The sequence below is a fragment of the Peromyscus californicus genome, unplaced genomic scaffold, assembly GCF_007827085.1.
Source record: "Peromyscus californicus insignis strain IS unplaced genomic scaffold, ASM782708v3 Scaffold_4__1_contigs__length_199733344, whole genome shotgun sequence".
NCBI lineage: Eukaryota > Metazoa > Chordata > Mammalia > Rodentia > Cricetidae > Peromyscus > Peromyscus californicus.
In genome coordinates this window covers 87,182,982-87,199,413 of record NW_026294562.1, presented here as the reverse complement: position 1 = coordinate 87,199,413, position 16,432 = coordinate 87,182,982, and the positions used below count along the sequence as shown (strand labels likewise).

Here is a 16,432-nt window from a genome sequence, read left to right as displayed (position 1 = left end):
GAATTTGTCAAATGCAAATGGACTGGACATTGTTAATATAATTCTTGCCTATAGTTATTGTACTTAACTGTATTTAGACAAAGAGGGGGAAATATTGTTTGATATTTTGTTTGTGTTCTGACAAATAAAGCTTCCCTGGAGATCAGAGGGCAGAGCTAGCCACTAGTTAACCATAGAGGTCAGGCAGTGGTGGCTCACACCTTTGATCCAATCACTTGGGAGGTTCACGCCTTTAATCCCAGCATTCAGGAGGTGGAGACAGGAATATAAAGTGGGTGGAAACAGGATCTTGGCCTTGCTTTCAGTCTGAGGATCTGGAGAGGTAAGACATCACTAGTGGCTGCTCCTTTGCTTCTCTGATCTTTCAGTTTATTACCCCAATATTAGACTCCTGGTTTTTATTGATAAGACTAATTAGGATTGTGCTACAGTAACTGGAGCAGCAGCTGAGAGCTCACATCTTAAACCTTAAGCAGGAAGCAGAGAGAACAAACTGGAAATTGAACAAGGCTTTTAAACCTTAAAGCCTGCCCCTGGGGACATACTCCCTCCAGCAAGTCCACACCCCCTAAACCTACTCAAACCAGCCCACCAACTGAGGACCAAGTATTCACATGCCCTAGATATGGGGGACATCTCATTCAAACCACCACAGGCACACATTCTCAAGTCTTTATCCCACCATTATTAGACATACACTTACATTTATAAAATGGGAGTAATAATGTTTCACAAAGAGGTACTTAAGGCTCAGTGCCAGAGCGCTTGTCAGGAATGCCTGCTGCTCTGAGTTCCATCCCTAGTACGGAGAAAGAAAAGAGAGGATTAAATAATATGTCTGGGAGCCCTATGGAGCTAACACTCTTTACTAAGGAAGGACGGTTTCACCCCTATGTGCTGGACATTTTCTTTCCATCTGTGAGCCTGGGCATATTTTAGATTTTGATCTTGAGCTGGGAAACTCAGGGATAGAACACTTGCCTGGATTCAATTCCTAGCATAGAGCACAGATATGGGTAGGGAGAAGAGTGGAGGGGAAGAAGGAAGAAAGGGGGAGCTAGGAAAGAGAAGAGGACACGAAGAGGATGGGGCAGCAGGAGGGGAAAGAGAACAGAGTTTCCATCTAAAAGTCCACTGTTCAGTTTGGAGGAGCAGCAGCCACTAGAGAGTGTAGATGTAACCAACGGTCTTATTAAATAAGAAACACAGAGCCAATTCAGAGAAGAAAGCCAAGAGGTCAGAGCTAAGAGCCTCACCCTTCCTGATTCAGGGATCCTCTTCGGCCAAGAGAGCTCTCCGAAAAGGGGACCTACTTCCTGTGTGTGTCTTTATATAGTCTAGCTGTTCTGCCTTCTCATTGGTTGTAAACCCAAACAAGTGACTGCCTTGTCACTGCCTGAATGTACCGCCCTCCAGGTCCTTAAAGGCGTGCGCCACCGCCGCCGCCATGCACTTGCTATGGCTCTAATAGCTCTGACCCCCAGACAACTTTATTTATTAACATACAATTAAAATCACATTTCAGTACAAGTAAAATACCACCACAAGAGAGAGTTCCTAAGATGACTGTGGACACATGCAGCCCAAGCCACTGGGAAGTCTGGGCTCCCTGCTGCTTCCCACAGCTCAAGTGCATTCAACTGAAACAGGAATTAGGATCACTTTTAAAAGGAGCAAGGGGTTGGAGAGGTGACTCGTGGTTAAGAGCACTGGCTGCTCTTCTAGAGGACCTGGGTTCCATTCCCAGCACCCACATGGCAGCTCACAACCATCTGTAACTCCAGTTCCAGGTGATACGGTGCTCTCACATAGACATACATGCAGGCAAAACACCAATATACATAAAAATAAATCTTAAAGAGTACTTCCTTACCATTCTTCCTGAAGTCCTGAGTTTTGTTCCCAGAATCCACATGGGGCAGCTCACCTTTTATTTTGGCTCCAAGGGATCCTATGCCCCTTTTTGTTCTCTGTAAGCACCTGCAAACACACATAAACACTCAAGTTCATATACATATAAAATAAATATTTTATTAAAAAGCCTGGCTAGAGCTGGGCAGTAGTGGTGGTGCACATCTTTAATGCCATCCTGGTCTACAGAGTGAGTTCCAAGACAGCCAGAGCTACACAGAGAAACCCTGTCTTAAACCCTCCCCTCACCCCCCACACCCCCTACCTCCCACTCCCGCACCCCCCACCCCTCTCAAAAAAAAAAAAAAAAAGAGCCTGGCTGGAGATGACTTGGCAGTTACAAGGGCACTTACTTGCTCTTGTAGAGGACCTGGGTTCGGTTCCTAGCATCCACATGGAAGCTCACAACTGTGTATAACTCCAGTTTTAGAAGATCTAATATTCTCTTTTGATCTCTGTGAGCACCAGGCACACACATGGTATACATATGCAGGCAAAACACTCATACACATACAATAATAATAATATTTTTTAAAAGACTGGGCATGTGGCTGGAGAGATGGCTCAATGTTTAAGAGCACTGGCTGCTCTTCTAGAGGACCCGAGTTCAATTCCCAGCATCTACATGGCAGCTCACAACCATCTGTAACTCCAGTTCCCTGGGATCTGACACATTCACACCAATGCACATAAAATAAAGTTAAATTTTTTAAGAGGCCATCAGCTTTTTTTTTTTTTTTTTAAAAAAAGGGGGGGATGGAGGGAGGGTGCTGAAGAGATGGCTCAGAGGTTAAGAGCACTGACTGCTGCTCTTCAAGGACCAGGGTTCTATTCCCAGCAACCACATAGCAGCTCAGAGCTGTCTGTGACTCCAGTTCCAGAGGACCCAACACCCATGGCAAAATGCATATAAAATAAAAATAAAAATTTGCCAGGCAGTGGTGGCACACACCTTTAATCCCAGCACTTGGGAGGCAGAGCCAGGCGGATCTCTGTGAGTTTAAGGCCAGCCTGGTCTACAGAATGAGATCCAGGACAGGCACCAAAGCTACACAGAGAAACCCTGTCTCGAAAAAACCAAAAATAAATAAAATTAATTAATTAATTAATTAAAATATAAAAATTTAAAAAAAAAGAAAAGGACAAAGCGGGGAATGAAGACATATGCCTGTAATCCCATAATCCCAGAATGTACATGGAAGACAAGGTAGGACTATCTCAAATTTGATGCTGTATAGAGAGAGAGACCCTGAAAGACAGAGACCACAGAAAAATGTGGATTTGCCAGTCAGTGGTGGCACACGCCTTTAATCCCAGCACTCGGGAGGCAGAGCCAGGCAGATCTCTGTGAGTTCGAGGCCAGCCTGGTCTACAGAGTGAGTTCCAGGAAAGGTACAAAGCTACACAGAGAAACCCTGTCTCGAAAAACCAAAAAAAAAAAAAAGTGGATTTATCTGACAAACCATACAGAATATACAATGAACTCTTACGGTCTGAGTGTGATGGCTTATAACTGCAACCCCAGCACTCAAAAGGCTGAGGGACAAGACCAGCCTGAGCTATGGAGTAAGTTAAGGGCTACCCTGGGCTAGAGACTAAGCAACAAGAAAGTAACTAACCCACTATGCCAATATGTCTCATACATTTTTTTTCCCCAAGACGGCGTTTCTCTGTGTAGCTTTGGCTGTCCTGGAACTTTCTCTGTAGACCAGGCTGGCCTCAAACTCAGAGATCTGCTGACCTCTGCCTCCCAAGTGCTGGTATTAAAGGTGTGCACCACCACCAACTAACTACGTCTCATACTTTTAACTGGTGTCAGAATTCTAGGACACTTAGTTAAAATACAGATTCTCTTTCTCTGTTTTTGGGGATCAGTGTGAGACCTGAGATTCTGCCTTGTTAGTAATAAGGTGACTGTTGAAGGTGGTCACAGATCACAGTTTGAACAGTGCTGCTAAAGACTGGAGAAGCAGGAGGCATCAGATGCCCCACCAAGGTATATGTACATAATATTTCTAAAAGCATATGCAAGAGCAAGGCATGGTGCCCTTTATTCCCAGCACTCAGGAGGCATAAGTAGGCAGATCTCTGTGAGTTTTGAGGCCAGCCTAGTCTACAGAGCAAGTTCCAGGACAGTAAGGGATACATAGTAAGACCCTGTCTCAAAAAGGGGGTGGGGGCAGCAGATCTGAAGAGATGGCTCAGCAGTTAAGAGCACTGGCTACTCTTCCAGAGGACCTGGGTTCAGTTCCTAGCACCCACATGGCAGCTCACAACTGTCTGTAACTCCATTTCCAGGGGATCTGACACCCTCATACAGACATATATGCAGGCAAAACACCAATACACATAAAATAAAAAAGAAAAGAAAGAAAAAGAAAGAAAGAAAGATAAATGGATGAATCTTTTTTTTTTTTCTCCTCATTTAGCCCAGCCCAGGCTGGCCTGGACTCAGGATGTAGCTGAGGATGACCTTGAATAACAATTATTATTATTTTAAAAACAAATCATGAAATTCTCAAAGAATTACTAAAGACATATTTAAATATATTTAGACATAGCATATACAACTTTTCTCATTAAAAAATAACAAAAATATGAATTGAAATACCTTTTTATTATCAAGTGGTATTAGGAGGTGTTCAGTCAGTAAAAATGTCTGTCTTTCTTTTCTGTCCTCCACTGAAGCACCTACATCTGTCTCCTGTCCTTACTTTCTTCCCTCAGCAGTACCAAGTTCCTGAGTTTCACTAAGTGTTGCTGTGTCAGGCACTATTCAATGAGCGCATACGCACACCAGTCCCTGCCTACACTGGCCTGGCATTCTATTTCCACTCCCACACATTTCCGGGTATTAATTCTTGTTTCTCTAGCTTTGTGCCGGTCATCTTCTCCCAAGCCCACAAGATGCTTTATACCCCTCTTCATGAGTACTGAACCTAATTCTCCTCCAGGAGAATGCCCTGGGTCAGTCACTGGAGAGCCTGAAAGGAGGCTTGGGCCAGGATGCCCGCTGCCCTCTGCTGGGCTCCCAGGTAGCTCAAAGCCTACCGCCTGTCATCCAGCAGGAGTAGAGAGGCGGCAGGAGAATCAAAACTTCAAAGTTATCCTTGACTGTTAATTATAAATTAGAGGCTACAAGAGATCCTGACTTAAGAGAAAAAGGAAGAAATAAAGAAAAAAGAAAAGGGGGGGGGTTTTGGGGATTTAGCTCAGTGGTAGAGCGCTTGCCTAGCAAGCACAAGGCCCTGGGTTCGGTCCTCAGCTCTAGAAAAAAAAAAAAAAAACGAAAGAAAAAAGAAAAGGAAGTGGAGGTAAAGAGAAGCTTGTTAATTTCTGCAGCACAGGCTTCAGCTCAAATGGAATGGGATTTTACAGATGTAATCCGTGAAGCCTAAACATGAGGCCGGGTGGGGAGTGCTTCTGAGGAGGAAACAGTGTTATAAACAACAGTCCTTCAGTTAGTACTGGCATTAGAGCTTACATTTGCACTCAGTTTGGGTCTGTGAACCTATTATTGGGTTTGTTTTTTCAGCCCTCAAACAGGTACCAGCTCCTCTAGGACATCTCTGTGCTTCTCCAGTGATTGGAATTCAGACCCTGAAGCACGTTAGTGAGAGACATGCAGGGGAAGGTTGTCTGGGCTCTAATGCCAATCAGTCTTCCTTGAAGAATACTCACTGCTAAAACCACATGGGCGGGTGTGAAGAGGTATTAGTTACCTTCCTGTTGCTGTGATAAAATGCCACAATTAAGGCAATTTATAGAAGAATTTATTTGAGCTTATGATTCCTGAGGGTTAGAGTCTATCCTGTCAGGGAGGCCCAGTTGGCCAGAGCCAGAAGCTGCAATCACACTGGCAAGTAGGAGCAGAGAGGCCCTGGAAACAGGAGGAAGCTATATACTCTTAGAATCTGCCCCCAGTGTCATACTTCCTCCAGAAAGGCTGCTACTCCTAACCCTCCTCAAATACCGACACCCACAGGGGGCTAAGTGTTCAAATGCCTGAGCCTATGGGAGACATTTTTCATTCAAAACACCATATTGAGCAATGCTGTAGAGTCTTGTGGACAGAGTCCCAGAGCAGTTGAAAGTGCCATCTCTCTAGGAGATGCTGGCTTAGTGGGACCCAGGCTGAGGCAGCCTTAGCACACTCTGTGTCCTGATTTCCCCAATCAGGCATAGCATTCCAAGTCCACAGTACCCCTATAAGGGACCACAGAGGCAACCCAGAGGCCTGGACTCCAGCATGCAGGTCACTGTCTGGTGCAGATTTAAGCACCCCAGCACCCTCTGGCCACTGTCCCCTTAGCCCTGTTCATCTCACACGCACTACTGTCAGGACCAGAGAAAAGCAACCCCTGGGAGACGGAGGCTTCCTGATGCAAGGTGCCCCTCCAGCTCTCCACTCACTACTGTCCGGCGAAGGGGTGTTTACATTAGCTCTCCACTCACTACTGTCCGGTGAAGGGGTGTTTACATTAGGCCTGTTGGGGCTGGAGAGGGAGGATACTTCCCAGTAGTGAAACCGAATTCCTCCCAAGTTCTGACCTTCCTGTCCTGAGGAGCTCCGAACAGGCATCTGAGAGGACCGACCCAAGCAGGCAGCTGCTGGGGCCCACTTGTCCCTCAGCCTGTCTCTTTGTGCTTTGGCCCCCAGTGACTGTTTATGCCCACCCAGGCTGCAGGAAGCAACCTGGCACTTCTTGCCCTACTGGTGCTTATAGCAGCAAAGGACTGTGGCCTGTTGCCGACAGCCTCCAGGTACCGCTTCGAGCAGCAGTCAGGCCCAGCCCTTTGGGAGTGAGCTCCTTTTTAGCTTTTCTCTCCGTTAGAGAGCAAAACTAAAGTGACCACTGGCCTCACCGCCCCTCCTTTCTCCACACTCCGCTCTTGCTCTTGCAGCTCTCTCTGCACAGGAGGCTCTTTGCCTGGAGTGCACCCTCCCCTCCCCAGTGTCCTTCAGGACCCGATGGTCCCCCTGAAGGCTTCTAAGCTCTGTGGTCTTTTCTTAGTGTGTATTTTCACCGTTCTTCTGAAGTTCATTTCCACATCACGAGGCACACACACACACACACACACACACTAATGAATAAAACACACCCCAACTAGTCTTGAGTGGTTTTTTTTGTTGTTGTTTTTTGAGACAGGGTCTTTCATTACCAGAGTAGCCTTCAATAGCTATATAGTCAAGAATGGCCTTAAGCTCCTGATTCTTCTGCCTGTACCTCTCAAATGCAGGGATTACAGGTGTGTGCCACCATGTCCAGCAGTCTATGAACCTTCTAAGGCACACACTCGCTTGTGATCATCTTATTATTAGCATCTACATAGAGCTTTGTTTATAGCAGGCATCCAATAAATGTGCTGAATTAATTAGCTATGCAGCCAGGTCCTAAAATGCTGCTCATTGAAGCACACCCGTCACAAAAGTGACAAGCTTAGAAACATTTGCTGAGTGAATGGACTGCTTTCACAATTCTAGACCCCACAGAGATTTAAAGGAATTATTGGCAATAAGAAAACAAAACAAAACAAAACAAAAAACAAAACCCTATGGAGACAGCTGTGACAAAGCCCCTGCCACCTTACTTCTAACTGAAGTATTAGCCACAGCTCAGACTCCCCAGATGGCCCTGCCTGACACTCAAGGAGGGACCACTATGCCCACTTGGGAGTTCAGCTAAATATTTCGTTTGGTTTGTAGCCACAGCAGCACATAATGGTGTAAGAAGGACTGTGGTTAAGGCTGCAATGCCAGAAACAGCCCCAGCAGGGAGCTGAAAAGCAACCCCATTTCTACAGAGAGAGTCCTCTCATTTGTACCCTTAGTAACATCAGACAGACAACCCGAGAGAGCAGTGGGGGCAGAGGTGCTCAGCAGTACAACATGGTACACTATGCAAAGGCTCTAGATCCCATCCCCAGGACCCCACCTCCCCAGACCAAAGGGACCTAGCTGGGTATGGTGGCACTCACCTGCATCCCAGTAGTTGGAAGATGGAGACAAGACGATCAGTTCTTTATTCCCTTCTACATAGTTCAGGAGTACATGTGACCCTGTCTCAACAACAAACAAACGCAGGGCAGTGGTGGCCCATGCCTTTAATTCCAGCACTTGGGAAGTAGAGGCAGGTGGATCTCTGTGAGTTCAAGGCCAGCTTGTGCTACAAAGTGAGTTCCAGGACAGCCAGAGCTACAAGAAACCTTGTCTTGAAAAACAACAACACCCAAAACAATAAAACCAGCCCCCACCCCAAAAGAATATTTATAATTCTTGTTTTGTTTGAGACAGGCTTTCACTATCTGGAACTACAGACCATGCAGGCCTCCAACTCACAGAGATCCACCTGCCTCTACCTCATGAGTGCTGAGATAAAGGCATGCACCAGATATTCTTCTTTATCAAAACAAAAAGAATCATAAGAATAAAGATGATGATAGGAACTCTAAACATTTCAGTGACTTGAGTCTTTTGGGGGGGGGTGTTTTAAAAGACAGAGTTTCTTTAATTCTAAGTACTGGGATTAAATTAATTCCAAGCACTGGGATTAAAGGCATGTGCCACCACCACCACCACCAGGCTGAGTTCGAGTCTGAATTACTTTCCTGAGTCTCAGTTTTTCCATCTTCATCATCTTTTTTTTTTTTTTTTTTAAATCTTGGCTTTTTTTTTTTTTTTTTTTTTTTTGGTTTTTCAAGACAGGGTTTCTCTGTGTAGCTTTGCGCCTTTCCTGGGCTTTTTGAGACAGGGTTCTCTCATGTAGCCTTGGCTGGCCTAGAACTTGCTTTATAGATCAGGCTGGTCTCAAACTTGCTGTACTCCTCCTGCTTCTGTATCTTGAGGACTGGGATACAGGCATGCATCACTACACCTGGCCCTGGCGATGTTATTGTCTTTAAAATGGGGGTGCGCTGGGGCTGGAGATGGCTCAGAGCACTAACTATTCTTCCTGAGGACTGGGATTCAGCTCATATCACTTGATGGCAGATCATAGCTGTCTGTAACTTCAGTCCAAGAGGATCCAACAACCTCTTCTGTCCTCTACGGGAACTGCACACATGTGGCGCACAGACATTTATAGAAGCAAAACACCCACACACATAAAATAAAAATAAGCACATCACTTTTTTAAATGGGGGTGGGCTGACAAGATGGCATAACAGGTAAAGGCACATGCCACCAAGCCTAACAACCTGAGTTCAATTCCTGCAACCCACATGGTAGGAGAAAACCAACTCTTGCAAATTGTCTTCTAGCCTCTCCAGTCACCTTGGCATGCACATGTATGCACACACACACACACACACACACACACACACACACACACAATAAATATGTAACTAAATCCATAAATATAATTTACAAATTAAAATGAGTGCAAATTTTTTCACTAATGAATTTAGATCTAGCCTCCTTCCAAAAATAGCCTGGAGTCAGTTTTTGGGCAAGTTATAAAATTAAAGAAACAATAAATGTGAGAGACTTTTCAAATTACAAGCAGTTATAGGCATTGGGTCAATGCTCACAAGAGCAGCAACATAGGCCACCTACAGCTGAAATGAGAGCATAATCCTGTAGGACGCCTGTAACAGGACCTCATGCAGGTAATTACGGGTTACTACATTGGAGACTATCCTCTACCTTTTTTTTTTTCAATACAAGATTTCTCTGTGTAGCCCTAACTGTCCTGGAACTTGCTCTGTAGACTAGGCTGGCCTTGAACTCACAAAGATCTACCTGCCTCTGCCTCCCAAGTGCTGGGATTAAAGGCGTGTGCCACCATGCCCAGCACAGTCTAATAAAACTTTTTAAAAAATAGCTAAGAGGAACTCAGAGGAAATACTGAAGAGGCAAGGACAGCTTCAGAGGTGTGTTTCTAGGATGACCACATACAGCACTAATGATACAGGCCTCTACAAAAAGCATTCAGGAAAGAAAGATAAACTCTGAGCGGTGGTATGCTGGAGCTGGCTTCTACAGGCTCACAAGAGCCAACTGTTAAATTTTTAGGAATCCTGCACACACGCGCGCGCGCGCGCGCGCACACACACACACACACACACACACACACACACACACACACATGCAGGTGCTCAGAGGCCAGCAGAAGGTAGGAATCCTGCACACACGCGCGCGCGCGCACACACACACACACACACACACACACACACACACACACACATGCAGGTGCTCAGAGGCCAGCAGAAGGTATCCAATCCCCTGGAACTGCAAGTAGGTGGTTATGAGCTGCTGGACAGGATTACTAGGAACGAAACCCCTGTAAGTGATCAATTGCTGAGCCATCATCCAGCCATTTGTTATTTACTTTTTTGAGAAAGGGTCTCACTATGTAGCCTTGGCTGGCCTAGAACTCACTATATTGTCCAGGCTGGCCTCAAATTCATAGAGATTCACCTGCCTCTGCCTCCTGGTTTATGACTATAAAATGTTATATAGTAAGACCAGCAATCTTACATCAAGATGCAAAGCTGGAAAGGAAAATCACCTAGCAGCTCAAAGGCCTGTACTGAGTGCTCAGTACAGGGGCAAGAAATAAGACTCTGCCACACCTGGTCTTCAGGGGGAGTTCCAGGAACACACAGTGAAACCCAGTCTCTAAAACAATAACAACAAAGTAGTATGCATATGCCTGTACTTACACACAGAGCATGCATATTTGATTGCAGGGAAGCCAAAGGTAACACTAAATGCCAGTGACTCAGTAGTTCACTTTAAATAGTTCAATAAAGCGTAACATGACACAAATACAAACCTTGGAAATGGTTATCTTCTTCATGAACCTGGAGCTATAAAAACAAGACTGTTTTCTACTGGGTGATGGTGGCGCATGCCTTTAATCCCAGCACCTGGGAAGCAGAGGCAAGCATATCTCTGAGTTGGAGGCCAGCCTGGTGTACAAATTGAGTTCCAGGACAGCCAGGGCAACACAGAGAAACCATGTCTTGAAAAAACAAAAAAGACAAATAAAAAAGACTGTTTTAAGCTTTGTCTAGGGTAAATAGCAGATATGTTTTTTTTTTTTCTCAAAAGGAAGACAACTGTTGAAGAAAACAAGTTCTAGATTCTAACAACAGATTTGGACAAGTAACTGTGTACATGCTGTTTCCAACTGTGTCAAAGTAGATGTTACAAATATGAAATGCTTTTAAAGATTAGCTGGGAGAGGCACTCAGAAAGCAGACAAGTGAATCTGTAAATTTAAGGCCAGCCTGGTCTACATAAAAGTTCCAGGCCAGTTTATGCTACAGTTGAGACCCTGACTCAGTCAATGTGCAAGTAGAAGGAACAGATGGAAATACTGGGAGATGCAAAAATGAAAAAATTAAAAAAATTTGAGACAGGGTTACATTGTGTAGCCCTGACTGGTCTTGAACGCATTGGACAGCCTGCCTCCCAAACCCTGAGATTAAAATGTAACTTTTTAAACTGCACTGTTCATTTAGTAAGATTCAACTTTAAGAATGAAATGCTGGGGGCTGGAGAGATGGCTTAGTGGTTAAGAGCTCTGACTGCTCTTCCAGAGCACCCGGGTTCAATTCCCAGAACCCACATGGCAGCTCACAACTGTCTGTAACTCCAGTTCCTGAGACCCAACACCCATGGCAAAACACCAATGTATGTGAAATAAAAATAAATAAATTAAAAAAAAAGAATGAAATGCTGTCACTAGGGGGCATGTTAAGTGAAGTAACTTAACAAAGGTAATTTATGTGGTCTGAACATTCCAGGATTAATCCATTTAAAATCTAATGCTGATGGGCTCAGTAGTGTCTTTAATGCTAGTTCTTAGAAGGGAGAGGCAGGCAGATGTCCACTGGCCAGCCAGTGTTCCTTGAGAACCATCTCAAGGGGAAAAAAAGCTAACACTTGCTATTTTAATTATGTGATTAAATCTTACTGTCCTGCTCAGGATGTTTAGAGCATCCATGCTATACATGCTACACACCTTTTATTCCTTGGTAGGCTTTGGCTGTCTCATCCACTATCACTGTACTTTATCTCCATGTGCCTGCACATTAAAGCAACTCTTACATAGTAATGTATTACAGTGCCTAGACCTACACCTCCCTTCATCCCAGTCACAAAGATGAGTGTGTGATAGTTTTTTTAAATATTTGTGTGCACCCATATTTTAAATTCAAAGGTAGTTTTTTCCTTCCACCAAATGGTTCCCAGACTTGGTGTCAAGTGCCCTAACCTACCGAACTGTGTCATTGGTCCTGAGGCTCAATGTTTTATCATAGCATGGTTATTCTTCTGGCAACATTTTCAGCCTACAATAATTTGAGACTGAGATTTTACCTCCTAAATACAATCTCTAAGTGTCAACGCTATTTCTGGAAGTGAATTTTGACTCCATCCTGTTGTCTACACTCAAGGGACTGAATGACAAAAAAAATTGAATTTCAATGGCCTACCAATAAGATTACAAGTATATATTACACATATTATAATATACAAATATAGTTTGGTTTTTTTTGAGGCAAGGTTTCTGTGTAACCCTGTGTATCCTGGAAGTCACTATTTAGACCAGACTGCCCTCAAACTCAGAGATACACCTGGTTTTTTTTTGTTTTTTGTTTTTTTGAGACAGGGTTTCTCTGTGTAGCTTTGTGCCTTTCCTGGATCTCGTTCTGTAGACCAGTTTGGCCTCGAACTCACGAAGATCCACCTGGCTCTGCCTCCCGAGTGCTGGGATTAAATGCGTGGGCTACCACCGCCTGGCTCCACCTGGTTTTACACACACACACACAGAACCCAGGAGCAGGAGAGATAGCTAGGCAGTTAAGAACACTGGCTACTCTTGCAGGGTTTGAGTTCAGTTCCCAGGACCAAAGCAACTCAAAGCCTCTTTAACTCCAATCCCAGGGGATCCAACACCCTCTTCTGGTCTCTGGAAGTACTGCACGATTGTGATGCAGCCATGTATGCAGATGCAGACATACACACACCTTAATAAAAAACTCATTCCAAAAGTAGCAATTCCTCAAGATCCCCCTAGGGAGACCAAACAGCTCTCCCAGCCAGCATAGTAGTGTGTACAATGCCGGGCACACTTCTGAGGCTAACCATGGTTAACAGCTGACACATCTATCAAGAGGACCCAAATGTTTGTGCGTGCCCCCCCCCCCCCATATAAGGCATTCCCACTTGCTAGTGTCTTCCAGTTCTCCCACATGTAGATAGCAAAGCCCACCAGTATTTACAACCAGCTGGACTAGTAGTAGGGGCCAGGGAAACCAACTGAACAGACTCAAGCTTTCTGTCCCTCTGATCAGTAACTTTGCCAAAACACTTCCCCATCAAAAAAAAGATAAACACTGAAAAGAAACACAAAACACGAATTTATTCAAAGTGATTTTATTGCTGTGTACACAAGAATTTATGCCACTAGAGCAGAGGCTGTGGATGACTCACTGGAAAAAAGGAAAAGGGAAAACTGGAATTAATACTAGTCTTTGGGATCCACTCACAACTCCCTCTGCTACCAGAGCTTTCCCCAAACAGCTAAAATACCTAACTGCACACAAGGCACCAAACTGAGCGAGACCCCAAAAGCTCACAGATTCAAACAGGAGGATGAATGGCAAAGCTCAACCAGACATCTAAGTAAGAACTGGTCATCTGGCAGAAGCTTTGGATGAGTGTCAGAGCGAGCAATCCATGAGGGGTGATGGTGGTGGGAAGGACCATTCCTAAGTCAAACCAGAATCTGCCAACTATGCTTTTATAAGTGACATTTCTTTCTTTCTTCCTTTAAAAAGACAGGATTTCATGCAGACCAGTCTGCCTCTACACCCAACTCTAAATAGCATTTTGATTGAACACTGCCATTTGAATATGTATCAACCATGCATGCTTTCCCATTACTATGACAGGGATGGGATGAAATGGTGCTCAACTATAGGACCCAGAAAGACAAAATATCTACCACCAAGCCCTTTACCTACTACTGTAGTGGTATTTGCTCCGCCAACCTTGGGTGGAGCAAATACCAATACATACACATACTACCTGGCTGACTGTTGCCAACAAAAATGCATATACTTACTATTTCCAATTGGGTGGGAGGACCCGCTTAGTCTTATAGTAACGAGCCAGCCGGTGAATTCTGCTCTCTATCAGAATCAGGCGGAATTTAGCATCCTTATCCTAAAAATAAGAGATTTAAGAAAACCACCACCACGAAAAAGTAACTCAACACCTTCCATAGTTAGGTTAAGCTTTTTAAACAGGGTCTCTTTATTAGGGGAACTAAAAACCAAACTACCCATTCCAAGGAAACTACAATGCTGACTAGTTGGTACCCAGAACCACCCGGGAGAATTAAACTCAAATGCACTCTTCCGAACCACCCGGGAGAATTAAACTCAAATGCACTCTTCCTGAAGTCCAGAACAAGCACTGCTACACAACACTAGGTTTGCATCCTCACTTACCTTTCTGTTCCTCTCAAGATGCTTTCGGACAGCCACTGCTTTCTTAATCAAATGGTACAGATCCTCAGGGAGGTCAGGGGCAAGGCCTTTCGACTTAAGGATTCTCAGGATTTTATTACCAGTCACAAAACGGACCTGCGCCACACCATGCGAGTCCCTCAGGATCACACCTGAAAAAAGCAGGTAACTTCTAACACAAACTTGAGCATGTGATAAAGCCCCGGTAGCAAGACTCTCCAAATTTCTGCAAATAGCCAACCTAAGAGTGCTTGCAAGCTCACTCAGACATCCAAGGAAGGTCTACCCAACATGGAGGAAGCCCTTCTGGTGGAAACCGCGAATGTTGGAACACCATCATCACAGTGAGTCTGCTAGAACATAGCTGACCAAAGGAACCAATGAGATTTCTACCTTTATATTTGGTCTGAACTAAAACCAGCTTAACGTTTGTTTATACTAATCTTTAAAACTGCATATATGTTATTCCTTTTAAATCTCAAATCCCTTCTAGTTAGCTTGAGTCCATTTTAAATTCGTTTTTTTCCCATAGCTGTAACATACTCTAAGTCTTACCGAGGATGTTTTCCTTCTATGACCAGTTATCCTAGGCCCCAGACCCACTTAACAGAAACAAATTATTTGCCATTTGTACAAAGTCACAGCAGCTTAGAGACAATTCATAGCTAGATGTGACTCGATCCCAGATGCTCCTCGTTTAGCTGTGGAAGCAAGGAAAAAGCGTTTTCTAGGCAGGGACTAGACACATTTGTCTTTCCAGATGACCCGAGAGCAGCATTTAGAGACTACATCAACACTCACCTATTTGGGAGGGAGTCAGGCCTTTCTTGGCCAGTTTGTAAATTTGTTCCTTCACGTCGTCAGACGTCAGCTTCAGCCACTGTACATGGAACAGAAATCGGCCTCAGCATAAGCAAGCACGACGGCAACCTTCCACCTCGGGCCGCATCCTCACGCACACAGATCCCTTCCCATGCTGCCCTCCAACCCTCAGCCTCTACTCACCGTGGGGACGCTACGGCGGTAGGGCAGCGCCGACTGGGACAGGCCCTTCCTGAGAACAGAAGCATAGGGAGTGAAGTGGCGGCCCGCGGCTCAAACATCCCCGCCGTCTCCCCACCCGCACCCCGCATCCTCCTCCCCTTGCACCGCGCCCCAGCTCCAGCCCCACAACCCGGCTTGGCGCCGCGGGCTCACCCGGGAGCGTGCATGCGACCCATGATGGCGGAGGTCTGGCAGCAAAGAGAGAACGAGGTAGGAAACGGCGCAGGAAGCCAAGCCACACGCGGGAAGTGACGTCATGCGTCTACGCTTCCCCTCACGCGGGGCGGGGCTATACGGCGCGGCCACAGGAGTCCGCGTGACTACGCGTCCCAGAGGGCATTGCGGCGGATGTCACACCTCATTCATTAGTTGGGTCCAGTTTCCGCTGTCTCTGGTCCGGCTCTCAGGCAGAGCCGGAAGTCATCCGCTAACCCGTAGTAGGAATCCTTTTCTGAGGGAACCTAACACGGGTTCGAGCCCTGGGCTGGAGGACTTGGCTAAGATGCGGGGTCAGCGATTTTTCAGGGCTCCCTCACCAGCCCCGGACTCGAGCGGTGGGGGATGAGCGCTGCATCGAAGAGACCGCAGCGCCTCCGCGCAGCCGGAGCCACCCCTCCTCCCTAGATCGCTAACCCTAGGCTTTGGAGACCGGCCCCGGCCTGTCCTTCGCTGCCTGTGCCGTTGCCGTCTGCACAGGAGCGCTGAGCCGCGGACCCGACTGAGAAGAGTTGGGGACTAGGAAAGACGCCTCGAGAAGATGAGGGGGAAAGGGAATACCTAGGGAATTGACCTTTTACGGATGACTTAGTGCGGGTCCACCATTGTGCGTTCCAAGAATGGGTGACAAGTGACGGGCGAGAGGTTTAAAAAAACATAGTACTGAAACATTGGTGCTTCCCCCTCGCCATTTATTATTTTTTGAGTCTGGGTTTCTATTTATTTATCTATTATTTTTGGAGGCAGGGTCTATGTAGCTCTGGCTGTCCAGAAACTT

At 45.6% G+C, this 16,432-nt stretch overlaps 1 protein-coding gene and 1 non-coding gene across 3 annotated transcripts; both read right to left on the bottom strand.

Moving 5' to 3' along the window:
- Positions 1-1,961: 1,961 nt before the first annotated feature.
- Positions 1,962-15,704, bottom strand: Rps13 (ribosomal protein S13). 2 transcript variants are annotated; one of them, XM_052763127.1, is made up of 6 exons: positions 15,592-15,704; positions 15,400-15,448; positions 15,196-15,274; positions 14,377-14,546; positions 13,989-14,089; positions 1,962-1,980 (listed from the first exon to the last, which is right to left on the bottom strand). In XM_052763127.1, coding segments are annotated over exons 1-6 (423 nt in total). In that variant the 5' UTR covers positions 15,615-15,704; the 3' UTR covers positions 1,962-1,979. The 2 variants fall into 2 exon arrangements, with proteins under 2 accessions (XP_052619087.1, XP_052619086.1); XM_052763126.1 differs by lacking the exon at positions 1,962-1,980 and adding an exon at positions 13,265-13,353.
- LOC128095701 (small nucleolar RNA SNORD14) lies at positions 14,654-14,742 on the bottom strand. The gene has a single exon (XR_008213313.1). It is a non-coding gene; the product is annotated as a small nucleolar RNA SNORD14 (small nucleolar RNA).
- Positions 15,705-16,432: the final 728 nt, after the last annotated feature.